Source organism: Ranitomeya variabilis, chromosome 2 (genome assembly GCF_051348905.1).
Source record: "Ranitomeya variabilis isolate aRanVar5 chromosome 2, aRanVar5.hap1, whole genome shotgun sequence".
NCBI lineage: Eukaryota > Metazoa > Chordata > Amphibia > Anura > Dendrobatidae > Ranitomeya > Ranitomeya variabilis.
In genome coordinates, this window is record NC_135233.1 from 1,075,043,499 (window position 1) to 1,075,070,405 (window position 26,907).

General features: G+C 45.8%; 2 protein-coding genes across 4 annotated transcripts in view; both read right to left on the reverse strand.

Moving 5' to 3' along the window:
- Window positions 1-26,907, reverse strand: part of LOC143808691 (cytochrome P450 2K1-like) — a 1,051,026-nt gene that overhangs the window by 655,586 nt on the left and 368,533 nt on the right. The gene's annotated exons all lie outside the window — the stretch shown is intronic.
- LOC143808693 (cytochrome P450 2K1-like) overlaps window positions 1-26,907 on the reverse strand; it is a 486,681-nt gene that overhangs the window by 311,526 nt on the left and 148,248 nt on the right. The window contains exon 4 of one of the 3 annotated variants that reach the window (XM_077291613.1): window positions 25,788-25,865. The exons of 1 other annotated variant lie outside the window; for it this stretch is intronic. In XM_077291613.1, coding sequence (XP_077147728.1) covers window positions 25,788-25,865 — 78 coding nt within the window. Of the gene's footprint in view, window positions 1-25,715; window positions 25,866-26,907 lie in introns of all 3 variants that reach the window. One more of the 3 variants, XM_077291612.1, reaches the window with a different exon arrangement.

Sequence of the window (26,907 nt, forward strand, 5' to 3'; positions counted from 1 at the left end):
CTCAACCAAGACCGGAGCAGGAGGGTCAACAGCAGGAACCACAGGCACAATGTACTGCCACAACAAAGACCTATGGAACACATTGTGAATGGCAAACGACACAGGAAGATCCAAACGAAAAGACACCGGATTAAGGACCTCCAAAATTCTATAAGGACCAATAAAGCGAGGCTTAAACTTAGGAGAGGAAACCTTCAGAGGGACAAACCGAGAAGACAACCAAACCAAATCCCCAACACGAAGTCGGGGACCCACACCGCGGCGGCGGTTGGCAAAACGCTGAGCCTTCTCCTGTGACAACTTCAAGTTGTCCACCACATGATTCCAAGTCCGCTGCAACATATCAACCATGGAATCCACCCCAGGACAGTCAGAAGGCTCAACATGACCCGAGGAGAAACGAGAATGAAAACCAGAGTTGCAGAAAAATGGCGAAACCAAAGTAGCGGAACTAGCCCGATTATTGAGGGCAAACTCAGCCAATGGCAAGATCATCCTGATCCGCAGAAACAAAACATCTCAAATAAGCCTCCAGCGTCTGATTAGTTTGCTCCGTTTGGCCATTAGTCTGAGGATGAAAGGCAGACGAGAATGACAGATCAATGCCCATCTTAGCACAAAAAGATCGCCAGAATCTGGACACAAACTGGGATCCTCTGTCAGACACGATATTCTCAGGAATGCCGTGTAAACGAACCACATTCTGAAAAAACAAAGGAACCAGATCGGAAGAGGAAGGCAACTTAGGCAAGGGCACCAAATGGACCATCTTGGAAAAACGATCACACACCACCCAGATGACAGACATTCCCTGAGACATCGGAAGATCTGAAATGAAATCCATGGAAATGTGTGTCCAAGGCCTTTTCGGGACGGGCAAGGGCAAAAGCAACCCGCTGGCACGAGAACAGCAAGGCTTAGCCCGAGCACAAGTCCCACAGGACTGCACAAAAGAACGCACATCCCGTGACAAGGAAGGCCACCAAAAGGACCTAGCCACCAAATCTCTAGTACCAAAAATCCCAGGATGCCCTGCCAACACCGAGGAATGAACCTCGGAAATAACTCTGCTGGTCCATTTATCAGGAACAAACAGTCTATCAGGTGGACAAGAGTCAGGTCTACCAGCCTGAAATCTCTGCAACACACGTCGCAAATCAGGAGAAATGGCCGACAAAATCACTCCTTCTTTAAGAATACCAGCCGGCTCTGAGACTCCAGGAGAGTCAGGCACAAAGCTCCTAGAGAGAGCATCAGCCTTCACATTTTTCAAACCAGGCAGGTATGAGACCACAAAGTCAAAACGGGAGAAAAACAATGACGAACGAGCCTGTCTAGGATTCAGGCATTTAGCAGACTCGAGATACATCAGATTTTTGTGATCAGTCAAGACCACCACACGATGCTTAGCTCCCTCGAGCCAATGACGCCACTCCTCAAATGCCCACTTCATGGCCAACAACTCCCGATTACCAACATCATAGTTCCGCTCAGCCGGCGAAAACTTCCTGGAAAAGAAAGCACATGGTTTCATCACAGTGCAACCAGAGCCTCTCTGCGACAAAACAGCTCCTGCACCGATCTCAGAAGCATCCACTTCAACCTGAAAGGGAAGTGAGACATCAGGCTGGCACAAAACAGGCGCCGAAGTAAACCGGCGCTTCAGCTCCCGGAAGGCCTCAATGGCCGCAGGGGCCCAATTAGCGACATCAGAACCTTTCTTGGTCATATCCGTCAGAGGTTTAACAACGCTAGAAAAGTTAGCAATAAAACAACGGTAGAAATTAGCAAAACCCCAAAACTTCTGAAGACTCTTAACAGACGTGGGTTGAGTCCAATCATGAATAGCTCGGACCTTGACTGGGTCCATCTCCACAGCAGAAGGGGAAAAAATAAAACCCAAAAAGGAAACCTTCTGCACTCCAAAGAGACACTTTGAGCCCTTCACAAACAAAGCATTATCACGCAAAACCTGAAACACCATCCTGACCTGCTTTACATGAGAATCCCAATCATCAGAAAAAACTAAAATGTCATCCAGATAAACAATCACAAATTTATCTAGATACTTCCGGAAGATGTCATGCATAAAGGATTGAAACACTGAAGGAGCATTAGAGAGCCCAAAGGGCATCACCAAGTACTCAAAATGACCTTCGGGCGTATTAAATGCAGTTTTCCATTCATCTCCCTGCCTAATGCGCACAAGGTTGTACGCACCACGAAGATCTATCTTGGTGAACCAACAGGCACCCTTAATCCGAGCAAACAAGTCCGACAATAGTGGCAGAGGGTATTGGAATTTAACCGTGATTTTATTCAGAAGCCGATAGTCTATACAAGGTCTCAAAGATCCGTCTTTCTTGGCCACAAAAAAGAATCCCGCACCAAGAGGGGAAGAGGATGGACGAATATGTCCTTTCTCCAAAGACTCCTTTATATAAGAACGCATCGCGGCATGCTCAGGTACCGACAGATTAAATAATCGTCCCTTAGGAAACTTACTACCAGGAATCAAATCTATAGCGCAGTCACAGTCCCTATGAGGAGGAAGAGCACTGGACCTGGACTCACTGAACACATCCTGATAGTCAAGCAAATACTCAGGAACTTCTGAAGGAGTGGAGGAAGCAATAGACACCAACGGGGAAACGCAATGAATTCCCTGACAACCCCAACTTGACACAGACATAGCCCTCCAATCCAGAACAGGATTATGAGCCTGTAACCATGGCAGACCCAAAACGACCAAATCATGCATCTTATGCAGAACAAGAAAACGAATCACCTCCCGATGTTCAGGAGTCATGCACATGGTCACTTGTGTCCAATACTGCGGTTTATTCTCCGCCAATGGCGTAGCATCAATTCCTCTAATAGGAATAGGATTTTCTAAAGGCTCCAGGACAAAACCACAGCGCCTGGCAAACGACAAATCCATAAAGGCCCCGTCTCACATAGCGATTTACCAACGATCACGACCAGCGATACAACCTGGCCGTGATCGTTGGTAAGTCGTTGTGTGGTCGCTGGGGAGCTGTCACATAGACAGCTCTCTCCAGTGACCAACGATCAGGGGAACGACTTCGGCATCGTTGAAACTGTCTTCAACGATGCCGAAGTCCCCCTGCAGCACCCGGGTAACGAGGGTAAACATCGGGTTACTAAGCGCAGGGCCGCGCTTAGTAACCCGATGTTTACCCTGGTTACCAAAAAAACCAAACACTACATACTCACCATCTGATGTCCGTCAGGTCCCTTGCCGTCTGCTTCCTGCTCTGACAGTGCCGGCCGTACAGTGAGAGCAGAGCGCAGCGGTGACGTCACTGCTGTGCTGTGCTCTCACTGTACGGCCGGATCTCAGTCAGAGCAGGAAGCAGACGGCAAGGGACCTGACGGACATCAGATGGTGAGTATGTACTGTTTGTTTTTTTTTTACATTTACGCTGGTAACCAGGGTAAACATTGGGTTACTAAGCGCGGCCCTGCGCTTAGTAACCCGATGTTTACCCTGGTTACCAGTGAAGACATCGCTGGATCGGTGTCACACACACCGATTCAGCGATGTCAGCGGGACCTCAACGACCAAAAAAAGGTCCAGGCCATTCCGACACAACCAGCAATCTCACAGCAGGGGCCTGATCGCTGGTACGTGTCACACATAGCGAGATCGCTACTGAGGTCGCTGTTGCGTCTCAAAACTTGTGACTCAGCAGCGATCTCGCTAGCGATCTCGCTATGTGAGATGGGGCCTTAAGACTCAGGGCAGCGCCTGAGTCCACAAACGCCATAACAGGGTAGGAAGAAAATGAGCGAATTAAAGTCACAGACAAAATAAATTTAGGCTGCAAGTTACCAACGGCGACAGGACTAACAAACTTTGTTAGGCGTTTAGAGCATGCTGATATAACATGTGTAGAATCACTACAGTAAAAACACAACCCATTCTGATGTCTATGATTTTGCCGTTCAGTTCTAGTCTGAATTCTATCACATTGCATTAAATCAGGCGTCTGTTCAGACAACACCGCCAAAGGATTAGCGGATTTGCGCTCCCGCAAACGCCGATCAATCTGAATGGCCAGCGTCATAGAATCATTCAGACTTGTAGGAATGGGGAAGCCCACCATCACATTCTTAATGGTTTCAGAAAGGCCATTTCTGAAATTTGCGGCCAGAGCACACTCATTCCACTGAGTAAGCACGGACCATTTCCGAAATTTTTGGCAATACACTTCGGCTTCATCCTGGCCCTGAGAAATAGCCAGCAAAGCCTTCTCTGCCTGAATTTCAAGATTGGGCTCCTCATAAAGCAATCCGAGCGCCAGAAAAAACGCATCAATATTCGCCAATGCCGGATCTCCTGGCGCCAATGAGAAAGCCCAATCCTGAGGGTCTCCCCGCAAGAAGGAGATAAGAATTTTAACTTGCTGAGCTGAGTCTCCAGACGAACGAGGTCTCAAAGATAGAAACAATTTACAATTATTTCTAAAATTCCTAAATTTAAATCGATCTCCAGAGAACAGCTCAGGAATAGGAATCTTAGGTTCTGACATAGGACTGCTAGTAACAAAATCCTGAATGCCTTGTACACGAGCAGCAAGCTGATCCACACTAGTAATCAGAGTTTGCACATTCATGTCTGCAGCAGAGTTTCAAGCCATTCAGAGATAAAGGGGAAGGAAGAAAAAAAAAAAAAAAAACAAAACTCAGAACTTCTTTTCTTTTAATCCCACTTCTGCAATGCATTAACTATTCACTGGCCTGGCATACTGTTGTGATCCTAATGGCAGAGGATCTCAGGGTCTTCAGCAAAGTCTGCAAACATAAAAACTAGCTCTTAGGGAGGTGGTAACTAAGCTGACCACATACCTGATCCTAGCCCACAACTAACAGCAGCCGGGGAACGTACCTACGTTGGTTCTAGACGTCTGGCGCCAGCCGGAGATCTAACTAACCCTTTCAGAGAAAATACAGACCTCACTTGCCTCCAGAGAAAGGTGCCCCAAAGTAGATACAGGCCCCCAACAAATAATAACGGTGAGGTAAGAGGAAAAGACAAATGTAAGTATGAACTAGATTCAGCAAAGAGAGGCCCACTAAATAATAGCAGAAATATAGAAAGAGGACTTATGTGGTCAGCGAAAAACCCTACACAAATATCCACACTGAATATCCAAGAACCCCCGTACCGACTAACGGTATGGGGGGAGGATATCAGCCCCCTTAGAGCTTCCAGCAAAATCAGAAATCACATTATGAACAAGCTGGACAAAAAAACAGAATAATACAAATAACAAAAAACAAGAAAGCAGGACTTAGCTTATGTTGCAAAAATCAGGACTATTAGACAAGAGCAACCAGACAAGGACTGATTACATGGATGCCAGGCAATGGACTAAGACTCCAGGAAGTTTAAATAGAAACACCCAGAGTGTTAACGAACCAGGTGACTACCAACCTGGGGAAAGAGTATACAAGAGCCATACCGCGAGTGACCACAAGAGGGAGCCCAAAAGTATAGTTCATAACAGAGGACTAGCTCTGGGGATGTGGTAACTGGATTGACCGCAACCTGATCCTATCCGCACACAACTATAGGTAGCCGTGGAACGTTACCTGGAAATCCTAGACGTCTCTTCACGGCCTGAGAAACTGACTATCCCTAGAGGGAAATCAAGACCTCACTTGCCTCAGAGAAATGACCCCAAAGATATAGAAAAGCCCCCCACAAATATTAACGGTGAGTTAAGGGGAAAACACAAACATAGAGATGAAATAGATTTAGCAAATGAGGCCCGCTAACACTAGATAGCTGAAAATAGGAAGGGAACTGTGCGGTGAATAAAAAACCCTATACAAAATATCCACGCAGAGATCGCTCGAGCCCCCGCACCAACTAACGGTGCGGGGGAAGCAACTCCGTACCCCAGAGCTACCAGCAGAAAGAAATCACATATTAGCAAGCTGGACTAAACTCATCATACACAGGAATCATATTGCAGACTGATGAGCAAAAAATAATCAAACAGAAACTTAGCTTCTCGTGAAGAGACTGAAAACAAGGATAGTCAGGAGTAATCAGAATAGCACTGAATACATCGATAGCAGGCAACAAGTGAAGGTGTAGCAGAGCTAAATAGGAAACCTCCCTAGTGGATAACGAGACAGCTGATCCCAGCCAAGACCCGCAGGATAACAAACAGAGCCACCAGGGGGAGCCCAAAGACAACACTCACACAGTACCACCTGTGACCACAAGAGGGAGCCCGAAAACAGAGTTCACAACAGTACCCCCCCTTGAGGAGGGGTCACCGAACCCTCATCAAAACCCCCAGGGCGATCAGGGTGAGCCACATGGAAGGCACAAACCTAATCGGCCGCATGAACATCAGAGGCGACAACCCAGGAATTATCCTCCTGACCATAGCCCTTCAACTTAACCAAATACTGAAGCCTCCGTCTAGAAATACGAGAATCCAAGATCTTCTCCACCACGTATTCCAATTCTCCCTCAACCAGCACCGGAGCAGGAGGCTCAACTGAAGGAACCACAGGCACCACATACCTCCGCAACAATGACCGATGGAACACATTATGAATAGCAAACGATGCTGGGAGGTCCAAACGAAATGACACAGGGTTAAGGACTTCCAAAATTTTATAAGGAGCGATAAACCGAGGCTTGAACTTAGGAGAGGAGACCTTCATAGGAACAAAGCGAGAAGACAACCACACCAAGTCCCCAACACGAAGTTGGGGACCCACACAGTGACGGCGGCTGGCAAAGCGCTGAGCCTTCTCTTGTGACAGCTTCAAATTGCCCACCACATGGTTCCAAATCTGGTGCAACCTATCCACCAGAAAATCCACTCCAGGACAGTCAGATGGCTCCACCTGACCCGAGGAAAAACGAGGATGAAACCCAGAATTACAAAAAAAAAGGCGAAACCAAAGTAGCAGAACTAGCCCGATTATTAAGGGCAAACTTGGCAAATGGCAAAAAAGTCACCCAGTCGTCCTGATCAGCAGAAACAAAACATCTTAAATAGGTTTCCAAGGTCTGATTAGTTCGCTCGGTTTGGCCATTCGTCTGAGAATGGAAGGCGGATGAAAAAGACAAATCAATGCCCATCTTAGCACAAAAGGTCCGCGAAAATCTAGACACAAACTGGGATCCTCTGTCAGACACAATATTTTCAGGGCTCCCGTGCAAACGAACCACATTTTGAAAATACAGCGGAACCAACTCGTAGGAGGAAGGCAACTTAGGCAAGGGCACCAAATGGACCATCTTAGAAAAACGATCACAAACCACCCAAATGACAGACATTCTCTGAGAGACAGGAAGATCCGAAATAAAATCCATGGAAATGTGCGTCCAAGGCCTCTTCGGAACAGGCAAAGGTAAAAGCAATCCACTGGCACGAGAACAGCAAGGCTTAGCCCGAGCACAAATTCCACAAGACTGCACAAAGGAACGCACACCCGCGACAAGGAAGGTCACCAAAAGGACCTGGCCACCAAATCTCTGGTACCAAAAATTCCAGGATGACCCGCCAACACCGAAGAATGAACCTCGGAAATAACTCTGCTGGTCCATCTATCTGGGACAAACAGTCTCTCCGGTGGACAACGGTCAGGTCTATCCGCCTGAAATTCCTGCAGCACTCGTCGCAAATCTGGGGAAATGGCAGACAAAATCACCCCCTCTCTGAGGATACCAGCCGGCTGTGAATCTCCAGGAGAGTCAGGCACAAAACTCCTAGAAAGAGCATCAGCCTTCACATTCTTCGAACCAGACAGGTACGAGACCACGAAATCGAAACGAGAGAAAAACAACGACCAACGAGCCTGTCTAGGATTCAGCCGCTTGGCAGACTCGAGATAAATCAGATTTTTGTGATCAGTCAAGACCACCACACGATGCTTAGCTCCCTCGAGCCAATGTCGCCACTCCTCAAATGCCCACTTCATAGCCAACAACTCCCGATTACCAACATCATAATTCCGCTCGGCAGGCGAAAACTTTCTTGAAAAGAAAGCACATGGCTTCATCACAGAGCCATCAGAGCTTCTCTGCGACAAAACAACCCCTGCTCCAATCTCAGAAGCATCAACCTCAACCTGGAAATGAAGAGAAACATCTGGCTGACATAAGACCGGAGCCGAAGAAATCCGGCGCTTCAGCTCCCGAAAGGCCTCCACAGCCGCAGGAGACCAATTATTCACATCAGAACCCTTCTTGGTCAAATCCATCAAAGGCTTAACAACACCAGAAAAATTAGCGATGAAGCGACGGTAAAAATTAGCAAAACCCAAGAACTTCTGAAGACTCTTAACAGATGTAGGCTGAGTCCAGTCATGAATAGCCTGGACCTTGACTGGGTCCATCTCAATAGTAGAAGGAGAAAAAATGAAACCCAAAAAAGAAACCTTCTGGACTCCGAAAAGACATTTTGAGCCCTTCACAAATAAAGCATTGGCACGCAGGACCTGAAAAACCATCCTGACCTGCTTAACATGGGACTCCCAATCATCAGAAAAAAACAGAATATCATCCAGATACACAATCATAAATTTATCCAGATATTCGCGGAAGATGTCGTGCATGAAGGACTGAAACACAGAAGGAGCGTTACAAAGTCCAAAAGGCATCACCAAGTACTCAAAATGGCCTTCGGGCGTATTAAATGCAGTTTTCCATTCATCACCCTGCTTAATACGCACAAGGTTATACGCACCACGAAGATCTATCTTGGTGAACCAACTAGACCCCCTAATGCGAGCAAACAGATCAGATAACAATGGCAAAGGATACTGAAATTTGACTGTGATTTTATTTAGAAGGCGATAATCAATACAAGGTCTCAGGGAACCATCCTTCTTAGCCACAAAAAAGAACCCCGCACCAAGAGGGGAGGAAGAGGGGCGAATAAGTCCTTTCTCCAAAGACTCCTTTATATAACTCCGCATAGCAGCATGTTCTGGTACTGATAAATTGAAAAGTCGTCCCTTAGGAAACTTACTACCAGGAATCAAATTTATAGCACAATCACAATCCCTATGAGGAGGTAGAGAACTGAGTTTGGGCTCATCAAATACATCCTGGTAGTCAGACAAAAACGCAGGGACTTCAGAAGGAGTGGACGAAGCAATTGACACCACAGGAGCGTCGCCATGAATTTCCTGGCAACCCCAACTTGACACAGACATTGCTTTCCAATCCAGGACTGCATTATGAGTCTGCAACCATGGCAGACCCAACACGACAACATCATGCAAATTATGCAGTACAAGAAAGCGATTCACCTCCTGATGAACAGGAGTCATGCACATGGTCACTTGAGTCCAGTACTGAGGTTTATTCATAGCCAATGGTGTAGCATCAATTCCCCTCAGCGGAATAGGGAATTTTAAAGGCTCCAAGACAACACCACAGCGCCTGGCAAATGACAAATCCATCAGACTCAGGGCAGCACCTGAATCTACAAAAGCCATAACCGGGTAAGATGACAGGGAACAAATCAAGGTAACAGACAAAATGAACTTAGGCTGTATAGTACCGATGGTGACAGATTTATCAATCTTTTTTGTGCGCTTAGAGCATGCTGAGATAACATGAGCTGAGTCACCACAGTAAAAGCACAACCCATTTTGCCGTCTATAATTTTGCCGTTCACTTCTGGTCAGAATTCTATCACATAGACGCAGGTGTCTGTTCAGAAGACACCGCCAAATGGTGTGCAGGTTTGCGCTCCCGCAAACGCTGATCAATCTGAATGGCCAGAGTCATTGACTCATTCAGACCTGCAGGCGTGGGGAACCCCACCATGACATTCTTAATGGCTTCAGAAAGACCTTTTCTGAAATTTGCAGCCAGGGCACACTCATTCCATTGAGTAAGCACCGACCATTTCCAAATTTCTGACAATACACCTCTGCTTCATCTTGACCCTGAAAGAGGGCCAGCAAAGCTTTTTCAGCCTGGTTCTCAAGATTAGGTTCCTCATAGAGCAATCCAAGGGCCAGAAAAAATGCATCCACACTGAGCAATGCAAGATCCCCTGGTGCCAGTGCGAAAGCCCAATCTTGAGGGTCACCACGTAAGAAGGAAATAATAATTTTAACTTGCTGAGCGGAATCACCAGAGGAATGAGGTTTCAAAGAAAGAAATAATTTGCAATTGTTCTTAAAATTCAGGAACCTAGATCTATCTCCAGAAAACAACTCTGGAATAGGTATTTTAGGCTCTGACATAGGACTGTGAACAACAAAATCCTGAATACTTTGTACCCTTGCAGCAAGATGATCCACACTGGAAGCCAAACTCTGGATATCCATGTCAGCAGCTGAACTCAGAGCCACACCAAGATTAAGAGGAGGAGAGAAGCTAGACACACAGCAGCTAGACACACGGCAGCAAAGGAAAAAAAAAATTCTCAAGGCTTCTCTTATCCTGCTTCTGCCATGCATTTAACACTTTATGGGGCCTGCTATACTGTTATGATCCTTAGTGGCTAGGATCGCAAGTCTGACTAGCTAAGGAACTAAACCGAGGACTAGCTCTGGGGATGTGGTAACTGGATTGACTGCAACCTGATCCTATCCGCACACAACTATAGGTAGCCGTGGAACGTTACCTGGAAATCCTAGACGTCTCTTCACGGCCTGAGAAACTGACTATCCCTAGAGGGAAAGCAAGACCTCACTTGCCTCAGAGAAATGACCCCAAAGATATAGAAAAGCCCCCCCCACAAATATTAACGGTAAGTTAAGGGGAAAACACAAACGTAGAGATGAAATAGATTTAGCAAATGAGGCCCGCTAACACTAGATAGCTGAAAATAGGAAGGGAACTGTGCGGTCAATAAAAACCCTATACAAAATATCCAAGCAGAGATCGCTCGAGCCCCCGCACCAACTAACGGTGCGGGGGAAGCAACTCCGTACCCCAGAGCTACCAGCAGAAAGAAATCACATATTAGCAAGCTGGACTAAACTCATCATACACAGGAATCATATTGCAGACTGATGAGCAAAAAATAATCAAACAGAAACTTAGCTTCTCATGAAGAGACTGAAAACGAAGATAGTCAGGAGTAATCAGAATAGCACTGAATACATCGATAGCAGGCAACAAGTGAAGGTGTAGCAGAGCTAAATAGGAAACCTCCCTAGTGGATAACAAGACAGCTGATCCCAGCCACAGACCCGCAGGATAACAAACAGAGCCACCAGGGGGAGCCCAAGGACAACACTCACACAGTACCACCTGTGACCACAAGAGGGAGCCCGAAAACAGAGTTCACAACAGAACACCATGGTGAACGTGTTGTATGCTGCTACAGCCATTCAATTTTTTGACAAGGGTGTCTAAGATCCCCATAAAAAAAAATTAAAAAATGTACCCCCTATGCGGAAATGTTTGTCAGCCCATGCACTTAGTGTACGGGAATTACAAGCATAGGAGACCCGCTTCTTAACATTGGGCCTAGTTTTTAATAAGGCCTCCTCCACATCTCATCATGCTCCACCACTAGAAAAACATGGTGAACGTGTTATATACTGCTACAGCCTTTCAATTTTTGACCAAGGGTGTCTATGATCCCCCCAATAAGTTTTAAAAAATGTACCCCCCCATGGGGAAATGTTTTGTCAGCCCATGCACTTAGTATATGGGCATTACGAATCTAGTCGACTCGCTCCTTTGTAATGGGACAGTATTTTTTATGAGGCCTTCCTCCATGTTTCTTACAAAGGGGGATTGAGGTGCATGCAAATATGGGCCAAGGCGGCCCTTGCATTCAGTGCATAAGGATACTGTATGGCAGGACCAACTGAAGACTGTTAAGTGGATTTTCCTGTGGCCATCCATACCTGGATTCAAAGGCTTATTGGGGTGCATATGACTTGATAGCAGGGCAGGTCTTGCATTCAATGCAACATTTTTTCAGGAGGGCCTCCTGTATATCTTGTGAAAGGGGTATTGGGGTGCATTGTAATTCTTTGAAGCCCAGCCACTCACTGCATAGGCAATAAAAGCATAGGAGATCCACTGTTTAATAATGGCCCTTTAAGAATTTTAATGTCGCCCGATACCCCCCTAAAAATAGGCTTTGTGACTTTAAGAGTCCCTCCTTCATAAATAAAACTAGATGTGCCTCCTTATGTGTCACACACCACATGGACAGCTAGGGTTGTTAAATGTTACAATGACATTTCCCAGTGAATGCTTTCAACCAATACAAATGCAATGTTCCCCCCGGGTTCTTTAGAGAGTCTAAAAACTGTGGAAATTGATGGGAACATTGCTCAAATAACATAGGAACATCATGGGGAAGACAAATGGAAGCATTTCTGACTCCCTGGTCACTGCTGTGAACAAAATTGTCAGAGTTTTACGCCACTTTTACAGACTCACAATAAAACATACAAAAACGAAACCAAAATTGATTTTCCAGGGAAATATGTTAAGGAACATCCTTTCCATGGTAGTGATTTGTTTATAAAGCAAAATAAATAACTCCAAACAAAAATGCTCCTCCACGACTTGGGCTATGTTCACACATAGTGTTTTTGATGCGTTTTTCAAATTTAGCATTGTTTTCAACCAAGACAAATGCATTCACTGGGAAATGTAATTTAAACATTTTACAACCTTATCTGGCCATGTGGTGCGTGACACATAAGGAGACACATCATGTCTCATTTATGAAGGAGGGACTCTAAAAGTCAGAAAAAGCCTATTTTTATATTGCCATCAGGTGGCCTTTACTAGGGTTGAGCGACCTTTACTTTTATAGGATCGGGTCGGGTTTCACGAAACCCGACTTTTTCAAAAGTCGGGTCGAGTGAAATTGGCCGATCCTATAAAAAAGTCGGGGTCGGGGTCGGCCGAAACTCGAAACCCAATGCAGTGCATTGGGTTTCCAATGGTTCCCAGGGTCTGAAGGAGCGGAAACTCTCCTTCAGGCCCTGGGATCCATATTTAAGTGTAAAATAAAGAATTAAAATAAAAAATATCGCTATACTTACACTCTGATGCGCCCTGGTACTAAGCGGGAACCTTCCTTCCTTAGAATCAGCCTTCCAGGACCTCGCGGTGACGTCGCGGTGACGTCGCGGCTTGTGATTGGTCGCGCGGCCGCCCATGTGACCGCTCGCGCGACCAATCACAAGCCGCGACGTCACCGTGACGTCACTGAAGGTCCTGGAAGGGCTGATTCTTAGGAAGGAAGGCTGCCGGAAAGAAGCAGGGCATGTCCGAGGGTGAGTATATACCTAATAGGAATATACTCACCCTCGGCTTCTTTCCGGCAGCCTTCCTTCCTAAGAATCAGCCCTTTCAGGACCTTCGGTGACGTCACAGTGACGTCGCGGCTTGTGATTGGTCGCGCAAGCGGTCACATGGGCGGCCGCGCGACCAATCACAAGCCGCGACGTCACCGCGACGTCACCACGAGGTCCTGGAAGGCTGATTCTAAGGAAGGAAGGTTCCCGCTTAGTACCAGGGCGCATCAGAGGGTAAGTATAGCGATATTTTTTTATTTTAATTCTTTATTTTACACTTAAATCTGAATTCCGATACCAATTCCCGATATCTTAAACATATCGGGAATCGGTATCGGAATTCCGATTCCAGATTCAGAAGATTGCCGACTTCATGGCCGACCCCACACAGGGGTCGGGTCGGGTTTCATGAAACCCGACTTTGCCAAAAGTCGGCGACTTTTGAAAATTGCCGACCCGTTTCGCTCAACCCTAGCCTTTACTATTCTTAAAGGGCCAGCAGTCAGCCCTCGCTATTTTTAGAGAGCCATCAGCCGGCTATGCTTTGTTGTTCCCATAATTAAACAGTGGGTCTCCTTGTTATTGCGTATGCAGTGAATGGAAGGGCTGCCCAAAATTTGGAGTTGAGAATGTCAGTGTTGAGCCTAAAAAAATGCAGTGGAGAATTTCAGTTTTGAGGCTGAAGAAACTGCAGTGAAAAATTGCAGTTTTGAGGTTGAAGACCCAACAGTGGATTATTGCAGTGTTGAGCCTGAAGAACCTGCATTGGAGAGCTCCAGTGTTTTTAGGATGAAGACCCGGCATGGGAAAATTGCACTGTTGATGCTGAAGACTTGGCAGTTGAGAATGTCAGTGTAAAGCCTGAAAAACCTGCAGTGGAGAATTTCAGTTTTGAGGCTGAAAAGACTGCATTGAAAAATTGCAGTGCTGAGGATGAAGACCTAGAAGTGGAGAATTGCAGTGTTAAGTCTCAAGAACCTGCATTGGAGTATTGCAATGTTGAGGAAGAACACCTGGCAGTTGAGCATTGCAGTGTTGAGCCTGAAGAACCTGAATTGGAGAATTACAGTGTTGAGGATTAAGACCCAGCATTGGCAAATTGCAGTGTTGAGCCTGAAGAACCTGCAGTGGAGAATTTCAGTGTTGAGGATGAAGACTCAGCATTGGCGAATTGCAATGTTGAGGCTGAAGAACATGCAGTGGAGAATTACAGTTTTGATGATGAGGACCCAGCATTGGTGAATTGCAGTGTTGAGCCTGAAGAACCTGCAGTGGAGAATTGCAGTGTTGAGACTGAAGACCTGGCATTGGCGAATTGCAGAGTAAAGGCTGAAGACCCAGCAGTCATGAACTGCAGTGTCAAGGGTGAAGATCCTGCAGTGGAGAATTACAGTGTTGAGGCTGAAGACCCAGCAGTGGAGAGTTGCAGTTTTGAGCCTGAAAAACCTGCAGTGGAGAATTGCAGTGTCGAGGCTGAAGACCCGCAGTGGAGAATTGCAGTGTTGAGGATGAAGTCCCGGCAGTGGATAATTGCAGTTTTGAGGCTGAAGACCCGGCATTTGCGAATTGCAGTGTTGAGGTTGAAGACCCGGCATTGGCAAATTGCAGTGTTGAGGCTGAAGACCCGGCAGTGGAGAATTGCAATGTTGAAATTGACCAACCCCTACAGTTTCCATTATTAGGAAGTGGGTCTCCCTTTCTGTTTGCCTATGCATTGAATACAAGGTCTGCCCCAAATTTGAATGCACCCCAGTACCCCTTGGAAGAGATGTTGAGGAGTTCCTCATAAACATCTGTTCCTTCCCACTCCAAAGGAGCGGGTCTCCTATACTTGTAGTGCCCATGCAGTAAGTGTATGGGCTGACAAACATTTCCCCCTTGGGTTTATACGTCAACATACTGTCTAAAAAAATTTATTACGGGCATCATAAACACCTTTAATAAAAAAACTATGTGTCTTTTGCATCACAGACTATGGTCACCCTGGTGATGTAGTGGTGGTGGATGAAGAGGATGAGTTGAAGGAGAAGGACAACAGCAAATAGGGCAAATCAGGAAGCTTATAACCATGTTTGGGTGTAAAGAGGTGCATGGGAATAGACGTCCCAAAAAAAGACACTGGATTTTATTTTAACTTATGCTGCTATCATTCGGTGGTGTTGAAAAGTCTGGCCAAATCCAGCCCTTGTCCATTTTTATAAGAGTTGGCCTGTCAGCATTTTCAGTTGACAGGCGGATGCGCTTATCAGTTAGAATTCTACCAGCAGCACTAACTATCCGCTCTGACAAACCACTAGTGGCAGGGCTTGGCAGGCCAGACCTCCAAGGCGTACAGAGCCTGTTCATGCCACGTGTCCAGCTTGGCTACCCAATAATTATAAGGCACAGAGGAATCATGGAGGACAATGGTACAGTCAGCAAGGTACTCCCTCAGCATCTTCCAAAACTTTGCACTCCTTGTGAGAGTACCCCGTACCTCAGGGCCTTTGCGATGGGAGGGTCTGAGAAAAGTCTCTTAGAACTTTGCCAGTGTTTCCCTGCCTCTACTGGATTGGAGTTGTGTCTCTCGCACCTGTACAGTTTTCCAACGAACTGTGACCTCTGCCACCAGCATTTTCAGATGGGAATTTTTTAAATAATTCCGCATGAAGGGCCCTCTGGTACTGCACCATTTTAGTACACCTGTTTGCCTCTGGAATAAGAGATATAAAGTTCTCTTTGTAGCGTGGGTCTAGAATTGTCACCAACCAGTAATGACTGTCGCCCAAAATTTTGAGAAAACAAGGGTAACAGGAAAGGCAGCATAACAAACTCAGCAATGCGTGCCAGACTGATAATAGGCAAGATTTCCGGGTCATCACCAAGAGGATGTATGACCATGCTCTCCTCCTCCTCCATGTCCTTAGGTCATCCATGCTGAACAGGCAGTATGACAGTTGTGCTTGTAGTACCGTCTATAGCGCATGAAACTAGCTCCTGTTCTTCCTCCTCTTCCTCATTGTCACCCAATCCATGTTGGGATGAGATGAGGCTGGGCTGAGTGTAATCACTCTGTATGGTTCCTTGCTCCATCTCATCATGCTCCACCTGCAATGCATCATCTTTGATTGTGAGCAGAGAGCATTTCAGAACACAGAGAAGTGTGATGGTGATGCTAGTTATGGCGTCATCGCTGCTCATGGAGTCCTCAAAGTTTTGGAGTATGGTACATATGTCTGACATCCATATCCACTCCTGAGGTCATATGTGTGAAGTCTGAACTGAATACCGATGGCCTTGTTGATGCTGTTAGTCAACAACTGTCCTCTTCTGCTCACAAATCCTTTCCAACATCTGCAGTGTAGAGTTAAAAAGCATCACATTACAGTTGGTGAGATGGAAACTGCAAACGTTGCTGAAGCACAGCGAGGGCAGCAAAGCTGTAGCTGACTTTCTAATATGGGCACACAGGCAGCGTACTTACACAAGCAGATTTGGCAGCTCCTGGTAGCTTTTGAGAAAGCGTCGAACAATGAGGTTAAGCACATTGGCCAGGCATGGTGCGTGTGTGACCTCGCCTCGCATCAAAGCCGCCACCAGGTTCTGGCCATTGTCACACATGACCAGGGCTGCCACTAGGAATTTCAGGGCCCCCTACTTGCAAAATATTCAGGGCCCCCTTGAGACTCCGCCCAGGCTCTACCCCAGCCCCACCTCCACCCCTCGAACCTTACACAGTCCCACCACCCACTCATAGAAAAAATCCACCTATGCACCACATCCTCATCAATCACACATGAGCAGTTCACATCACCAGATCACATACATAGCTGTTGTGAATTTGGATTCTGGGCTCCCCCGGTGGCTACTGGTGGAATTGAACTGGTGTCTTCATCTTCTCTGTTCACCTGTTCCCATCAAGATGTGGGAGTCGCTATATAACCTTGCTGCTCTGTTAGTTGCTTGCCGGTCAACAATGTTATCAGAAGCCTCTCTGTGCTTGTTCCTGCTCCTAGACAACTACTAGATAAGTTGGACTCTTGTCCATGTTTGTTTTTGCATTTTGTTCCAGTTCACAGCTGTAGTTTCGTTACTGTGTCTGGAAAGCTCTTGTGAACGGGAATTGCCACTCTGGTGTTATGAGTTAATGCCAGAGTTTTAAAGTAACTTCTGGATGGTGTTTTTTGATAGGGTTTTCAGCTGACCATGAAAGTGTCCTTTCTGTCTTCTGCTATGTAGTAAGTGGACCTCAAATTTGCTAAACCTATTTTCATACTACGTTTGTTATTTCATCTCAACTCACCGCCAATACATGTGGGGGGCCTCTGTCTCCTTTCGGGGTATTTCTCTAGAGGTGAGCTAGGACTAATATTTTCCTCTGCTAGCTTTATTTAGTCCTCCGGCTGGGCTGGGCATCTAGAATCAACGTAGGCATGCTACCCGGCCACTGCTAGTTGTGCGTTAGGTTTAGTTCATGGTCAGCTCAGTTCCCATCTTCCAAGAGCTAGTTCCTATATATGCTTATGCTATGTTCTCTTGCCATTGAGATCATGACAGTACACAATCATAAATTTATCCAAATAATCGCGAAAAATATCATGCATAAAGGACTGGAAAACTGACGGAGCATTAGAAAGACCAAAAGGCATCACTAAATACTCAAAGTGGCCCTCGGGCGTATTAAATGCGGTTTTCCACTCATCCCCCTGCCTGATTCGCACCAAATTATACGCCCCACGAAGGTCAATCTTAGAGAACCACTTGGCCCCCTTTATGCGAGCAAACAAATCAGTCAGCAACGGCAATGGGTATTGATATTTAACAGTGATTTTATTCAAAAGCCGATAATCAATACATGGTCTCAAAGAGCCGTCTTTTTTTGACACAAAGAAAAAACCGGCTCCTAAGGGAGATGACGATGGACGAATATGTCCCTTTTCCAAGGACTCCTTTATATATTCTCGCATAGCAGCATGTTCAGGCACAGACAGATTAAATAAACGACCCTTTGGGTATTTACTACCCGGGATTAAATCTATGGCACAATCGCACTCTCGGTGCGGAGGTAACGAACCAAGCTTGGATTCTTCAAAGACGTCACGATAGTCAGACAGGAACTCAGGTATTTCAGAGGGAATGGATGATGAAATGGAAACCACAGGTACATCCCCATGAGCCCCCTTACATCCCCAGCTCAACACAGACATAGCTCTCCAGTCGAGGACTGGGTTGTGAGATTGCAGCCAAGGCAATCCTAGCACCAAATCATCATGTAGATTATACAGCACCAGAAAGCGAATAATCTCCTGGTGATCCGGATTAATACGCATAGTTACTTGTGTCCAGTATTGTGGTTTATTATTAGCCAATGGGGTGGAGTCAATCCCCTTCAGAGGAATAGGAGTCTCCAAAGGCTCTAAATCATACCCACAGCGTTTGGCAAAGGACCAATCCATAAGACTCAAAGCGGCGCCAGAGTCGACATAGGCGTCCGTGGTAATAGATGACAAAGAACAAATCAGGGTCACAGATAGAATAAATTTAGACGGTAAGGTGCAAATGGAAACAGATTTACCAAGCTTTTTAGTGCGCTTAGAGCATGCTGATATAACATGAGTAGAATCACCACAATAGAAACACAACCCATTTTTCCGTCTAAAATTCTGCCGCTCGCTTCGGGACAGAATTCTATCACACTGCATACTCTCTGGCGACTTCTCAGTGGACACCGCCAGATGGTGCACTGGTTTGCGCTCCCGCAAACGCCTATCGATCTGAATAGCCATTGTCATGGACTCATTCAGACCCGCAGGCACAGGGAACCCCACCATAACATCCTTAATGGCATCAGAGAGACCCTCTCTGAAAGTCGCCGCCAGGGCGCACTCATTCCACTGAGTAAGCACAGACCATTTACGGAATCTTTGGCAGTAAATTTCCGCTTCATCTTGCCCCTGAGATAGGGACATCAAAGTTTTTTCTGCCTGAAGCTCCAAATGAGGTTCGTCATAAAGCAACCCCAAGGCCAGAAAAAACGCATCCACATTGAGCAACGCAGGATCTCCTGGTGTCAATGAAAAAGCCCAGTCTTGAGGGTCGCCCCGGAGCAAGGAAATCACAATCCTGACCTGCTGTGCAGGGTCTCCGGCAGAGCGAGATTTCAGAGACAAAAATAATTTGCAATTATTTCGAAAATTCTGAAACCCGGATCTATTCCCCGAGAAAAATTCCGGCAAAGGAATTCTCGGCTCAGATACAGGTGCATGACAAACAAAATCTTGCAAATTTTGTACCTTCGTGGCGAGATTATTCAAACCTGCAGTTACACTCTGAAGATCCATTACAAACAGGTGGACACAGAGCCATTCAAGGGTTAAGAGGAGGTAAGAAGCAGCTAGACAGCAATTAAGGGCTAGGCAGCAAAACTCTGAGGGGAAAAAAAAAATAAATAAAAATTTCCCTTCAACACTTCTTTTTCTCCTGCTTCAGCCCAAACAATTAACACTTACTGTTGTGAATTTGGATTCTGGGCTCCCCCGGTGGCTACTGGTGGAATTGAACTGGTGTCTTCATCTTCTCTGTTCACCTGTTCCCATCAAGATGTGGGAGTCGCTATATAACCTTGCTGCTCTGTTAGTTGCTTGCCGGTCAACAATGTTATCAGAAGCCTCTCTGTGCTTGTTCCTGCTCCTAGACAACTACTAGATAAGTTGGACTCTTGTCCATGTTTGTTTTTGCATTTTGTTCCAGTTCACAGCTGTAGTTTCGTACTGTTGTGAATTTGGATTCTGGGCTCCCCCGGTGGCTACTGGTGGAATTGAACTGGTGTCTTCATCTTCTCTGTTCACCTGTTCCCATCAAGATGTGGGAGTCGCTATATAACCTTGCTGCTCTGTTAGTTGCTGGCCGGTCAAACTGTCATGATCTCAATGGCAAGAGAACATAGCATAAGCATATATAGGAACTAGCTCTTGGAAGATGGGAACTGAGCTGACCATGAACTAAACCTAACGCACAACTAGCAGTGGCCGGGTAGCATGCCTACGTTGATTCTAGATGCCCAGCCCAGCCGGAGGACTAAATAAAGCTAGCAGAGGAAAATATTAGTCCTAGCTCACCTCTAGAGAAATACCCCGAAAGGAGACAGAGGCCCCCCACATGTATTGGCGGTGAGTTGAGATGAAATAACAAACGTAGTATGAAAATAGGTTTAGCAAATTTGAGGTCCACTTACTACATAGCAGAAGACAGAAAGGACACTTTCATGGTCAGCTGAAAACCCTATCAAAAAACACCATCCAGAAATTACTTTAAAACTCTGGCATTAACTCATAACACCAGAGTGGCAATTCCCGTTCACAAGAGCTTTCCAGACACAGTAACGAAACTACAGCTGTGAACTGGAACAAAATGCAAAAACAAACATGGACAAGAGTCCAACTTATCTAGTAGTTGTCTAGGAGCAGGAACAAGCACAGAGAGGCTTCTGATAACATTGTTGACCGGCAAGCAACTAACAGAGCAGCAAGGTTATATAGCGACTCCCACATCTTGATGGGAACAGGTGAACAGAGAAGATGAAGACACCAGTTCAATTCCACCAGTAGCCACCGGGGGAGCCCAGAATCCAAATTCACAACACATAGCCAGCAGCTTTTGTCTTGGCTAAAAGATTTTTAAGCCTGCCACCAAAACAAAGTAGACTCTTTTGTCTGGGCCCTACTCTACTCTCACCAATTAAACGTTTGTTAAAATATGCAATACAATTTGGGTATATTTTTATTTATTTTTCAATTTTTAAAATGACCAATAATATCACATACAAGGGACAAATACAACCGCACCATGTCCAGACCACATAATACCACCACATGTGACCAATAATACCACATACAAGGAACAAATACCACCACACCATACTACCACCACATAGTGACCAAATAATAGCACATAGAAGGAACAAATACCACCACACAATGACCATACCACATATTACTAGTACTGGTGACACCAGTGATTACTGGTGACATTATACACAGGAGTTCTGTATACTGTATAGTCTGTAGTGTACAGGTAATACAGTGATTACCAGTGACATTATACACAGCTCTGTATACAGTATCAGTGAACAGGTTGTACAGTGATCAATGACATTATACACAGGAGCTCAGCATATTGTGCCAGTGTATAGGTAATACAGTGATCACTGGTGACATTGTACACAGGACCTCTGTATATAGTGTCAGTGTACAGGTAATACAGTGATCACTAGTGACATTATACACAGGAGCTCTGTATATAGTATACAGTGTATAGTATCAGTATACAGGTAACACACTGACTCACCAGAGACATCTCTAGGTGAAGTCCTTCATCTTCACTTTTCATCTTCATCCAGGACAGACCACCATCACTTCTTCCAGCAAAGGCTTGTCTCTGCAGGAAATAACACAGTTATCTAGAGCACCACTTGCAGAACACATTACTTATTTTTTTCCCAACTTCTACACTACACCAAATGAAAAAAGTATCCATCCTGCCCGATGAAGAGAGTATTCATCCTGACCCATCTGTCCCATGATCCTGCCCCATCTGTCCCATGATCCTGCCCCATCTGCCCCATATGCCCCATGATCCTGTTCCTTCTGTTTCCATCGTATATATCCTGCCCCATGATCCTGCACCATGTATCTCCATCCTGCCCCATAATCCTGCCCCATCTGTCTCCATCCTGTCCCTTATTACTGCCCCATCTGTCTCCATCCTGCCCCATTTTCCTACCCCATCTGTCTCAGTCCTGCCCTCTGTCTCCATCCTGCCCCCTGTGTCTCCATACTGCCCCCTGTGTCTCCATTCTGCCCCATGTCTCCATCCTGCCCCTTGTTTCCATCCTGCCCCGTGTTTCTATCCTGTCCTCTGTGTCTCTATCCTGCCCCCTGTGTCTCCATCCTATCCCCTGTGTCTCTATTCTGCCCCATGTCTCCATTTTGTCCCCTGTGTCTCCATTCGGCCCCCTGTGTCTCAATCCTGCCCCCTGTGTCTCCATCCTACTCCTTGTCTCATTCTGCCCCAGGCTTGCCGCTTTCAATAATGAAAAAAAAATCCTTACCTGGCTGTGGTCCAGCACCGACGTCAACCCCAAGCATTTCAAGCGTGTACGTGTACTAACTGGCAAATGACAATTACGTCATATGCCTGTGATGTGCACGTTGATGTCAGCTGCCACGGCAATAGAGTTTAACTGAACCTGCATCTCAGAAAAAGGTACAGATTTTGCACCATCAGCATCCTTCCACTGGGGCCCAATGAGAAAAAATACAGGGCCTGATGCGGGCTTCCTCTGCTCATTGGGCCCATACGCCCATCAGGGCAGTAATGCCCTCATGGCAGCCCTGCACATGACCATGCCTGGCTGTAGGTTCAGCGGTGTCAGCTACAGATCTGCCTGCTCTTTCAGAGCTGTGCATGACTCTACAGCATTGGGTGGTTTGTCACCTAAGCATATTAGCTTCAGCACAGCCCATTGCCACTTGGCTGAGGCAGTGCTGCAGTGCTTCCAGTTTGTGACCGATGTGGTCATTTCGGAGATGGAGGCTGAAGAGGAGGAGGAGGATGAGGTACAGGAGCTGTAGACTGTGGGAGCAACCCTGATTGATGTAGGGCCCACAATCCTCGGTGTTGGGAGGATGTATTCCATCCCAAGATCTGACTGGGTCCCAGCTTCCACTATGTTAACCCAGTGTGCCGTCAGTGAGATGGACTGTTCCTGCCCACAAGCACTTGTTCATGTGTCCATGGTTAGGATGACTTTCCCAGTAACTGCATTGTTGAGGACATGGCTAATGTTGTGGGACACGTGCTTGTGTAATGTGGGGACCGCAGACTGGGAGAAATAGTGGCGACTGGAGACCGAGTACCGAGGGATGGCACAAAGTTTCCATCTCAAGTAGACTAAATGCCAGCATTTTGAGCTCAAGCAGTTGCGAAATGTGGGAATTTAGTAGTGTGGCCTGTGGGGCGTCGGCTGCGTATTTTCGCTTGCATTGCAAGTATTGGGGTATGGACAACTGAATGCTTTGATGGGACAAGGACGTGGACGTGCTTGTTGATGGTGCTCTTTGAGTGTGTGCAATGATAGGTGCATGGCAGGAGGCATCTTTGCATGCACCATGGGCAGAGGATTGTCTTTCACGAACAACAGCGGAAGAAGCAATGGTGTCACCTGCAGAAAATGTTCCTGGACCCTGGGGCTCCGCCCACAAAGTCAGGTGCTTTGCGGCCATGTGCCTGATCATGATGATGGTGGTCAGTCTGGTAGTTTTGCTACTCCTGCTGATGCTGGCCTGGCAGGTGGTGCAAATGGCCATTTTGAGGTTATCAGCAGAGTCTTTAAAAAACAACCAGAGTCAGGAAGACCAAACGGTTGTACTGGCAACTTCCATTGTGTTGCTATTAAGGGGAACGTTTGTCTGCCTTCTGCCTGCGGCCACCACACTGCTTCTTCCTACCTGTTGTGATGCTATGCCCCCCCCCCTCGTGTCCTTCTTTCAGCTTTGGTTAGTTCCTATATCATCTACCACCTCGTCTTCCCTTTCCACACCCTGGTCCTCCTCCTGACTTTCTGGCAATTGAGTTTCCTCATCATCCACCTTTTGTGACACATTCCCACCATCACCTTCGTGTGAGCATGGCTGCTCAAATATTTGGGCATCGCTACATGCCATCTCCTCTTGCCCCTCTTCAAGTGGACCGAGTGAGAGTCCCGAATCTATAAATGGAAAAGTGAACAGCACTTCGGAGTGTCCAAGTGTGGGATCAATTGTCTCCGGGCACTCGGCATGGTGGGAGGAAGCAGGATCAGGGTGAGGAATTTGCAGTCCAGACTCACTGCTACTCAGTCATGACTGTGTGGAAGACAGGGTGCTGGTGGTGGTGGCAGCAAAGTGACTGGAAGCATTATCCGCTATCCAACCAACAACCTCTTGACACTGCTCTGGGTTCAATAATGGTGTGCTGCTCATGTCCCCTAGTAATTGGGACAGGAAGGTCAGGCAAGAAGATGTGGGTGTTTGTTGTGGCACAATTTCAGCTTGCCCACAGCCTCAGTCTCGGCCTCTGCATGCACCATCACTATCACGTCCAGTTCCCAATCCCTTGCCATGCGCCTTACCCATTTTAAATGGAGGACAATATTTTGCACAGTAACTACAAATGCTGAGTTTAAAATAGCTAGCATGTAAATAACTATTTTGTTTCAATAACTTGTATAAGACACTCCAACAAAATTTTCCAGTAGCACGGAAATGGCAGAATTTTCTGTGCACTCAGATGTGAATGCTGTGATGGCCAAACCCCTGTTTAATAGCTGGCCTGTAGGTAGCTATTTTTTTTTCAGCAAACTGGTGTCAATAACTTGAATAAGACACTCCAACAACATTTTCCAGTAGACCAGCAATGGCAACATTTTCTGTGCACTCAGATGTGAATGCTGTGACGGCCAAACACCGGTTTAAAATAGCTGGATTTTCATGCTGTAATATGAAAAGGATCTGGCTGAATTCTGCACTGCCAAAATGCAAATGGAGCAAAAATAATGTGTGCTTTGGATTGCTTTTGAACAAAATAATCAGAATTAAGATGCAAAACATTTTTTTTTCCTAGCCACTGATACCTGGGGCTATGCATATACGGTCCATATCTGTAATAGGCAGCAGCAGACAGTAATGGAATGGACCATCTTGCTGTATGCAATGAAGTATGCCACATACAATGTCTGCCTGCTACTTATATCTATATACCCACATATTCTCCCTGCCTACCTATCACTGATACCTATAAACACCACTGATAGTTCTATACTCCGTAATTAGTCCACAGAAGGACTGTTGGTTTAGATGGATTTGTGTTTTCAACATGGTATACCCACACTAAATTATACACCACCAAATCTGTCCCTATCTCAGCAGCAACTCTCCCTACACTGCCTAAGTCTGGAGCTGACTATGACGAGCAGAGTGGTGCCAGGTCTGATATAGACCTGATGACGCTCTGCAGCCAGCCAATCACTGTAATGCCACAACCAATATGGCTGCGGCATTACAGTGTGTGGCAGACAATCCCTGCAAGTTGATTGGTGTTCTAAAGAGCGCCAAACATGCAGGGAGGGGACCTGAGCTCCCGCCGAAAAACCCCGGAAATGCTCTGCACTCGCCGAGCAGCGAGAGGCTTGGCGAGCACCGAGCACTTCCGAGCATGCTCGCTCATCACTAATAATCTCCGAATATGCCAAATTTGAGTGAATTTGCTCCTCTCTACTAACCACTCAAAGCTAATAGGGTTCTGCTTTTTGTGGACCTTCAGGATTATCTCCTCTGATGGGCTAATGACATAGTAAGTTATTTTCTTGAAGATATGCACAAAGTGTAGTGGAGCCATTCACCAACCTTTGTAAGATCTGAACTTTTGCACCAAAAAATCTGATTCTTCAGAAATCTTGTTTTCGATGGCTTCCTTACCCATTCCAAAATCTCGAAGTGCTGACAGAGTAAACCGTTTCATTCCTTTCCAGTTATCATTGGAAGTAAAAAAAATTCCTGAGGACACATTATAAGAATGAGAGAAGCAAGATGGCAACCAATACTTTATATCTACTGGTTAACCCAGAACACTTTAAAAACTCAAAAGGCAAAATTTGTGTCGAAGAATACAACTCTGGCAAAAATTAAGAGACCACTGCAAAATATTCAGTTTGTCTGATTTTTGTCTTTAGGCTGGAGTCACACTGGCCGTATAAAAGAAAAAATCGGTCCAATTTTGAAGACCGAGAATCGCACAAATGTTCCCGAACACTGATCCATATGTAATCCATTTGCAATGCGAAGATGCGATTTCCTCACATCTAGTAACAGTGTGACATCCGTATGCAATTCGATTTTAACATGAGCTTTTACATACAGCAGTTCTCTCTATGTAAATGCTCATGTTAAAATGGCATTGTAAAACACAACTGTAAACTTCGTTTTAATACCAAAAAATCTTCAAAACATAAATATAAATATATATATATATATATATATATATATATATATATATATATATATATATATATATATATATATATATACAGTATATATACACACACTGCTCAAAAAATATAGTAGGCACTATAATCCCACATCCTACATATCACTGAATGAAATATTCCAGTTGTAAATATTTATCCATTATATAGTGGAATGAGTTAAGAACAGTGAAACCTAAAAATCATCAATGTAAATCACAACCAATATCCCATGGAGGTCTGGAGATGGAATGATGCTCAAAATCAAAGTGGAAAATCAAATTACAGGCTGATTCAATTTCAGTGGAAATGCCTCAAGGTAAGGAAGTGATGTCCAGTAGTGTGTGGCTTCCAAGTGCCTGTATGACCTCCCTACAATGCCTGGGCATTCTCCTGATGAGTCGGAAGATAGTCTCCTGAGGGATCTCCTAGACCTGGAATAAAGCATCTGCCAACTCCTGGACAGTCTGAGGTCCAACGTGACGTTGGTGGATGGATTAAGACATGATGCCCCAGATGTGTTCAGTCGGATTCAGGTCTGGGGAACGAGCAGGAACTGCTGACATTCTCCAGCC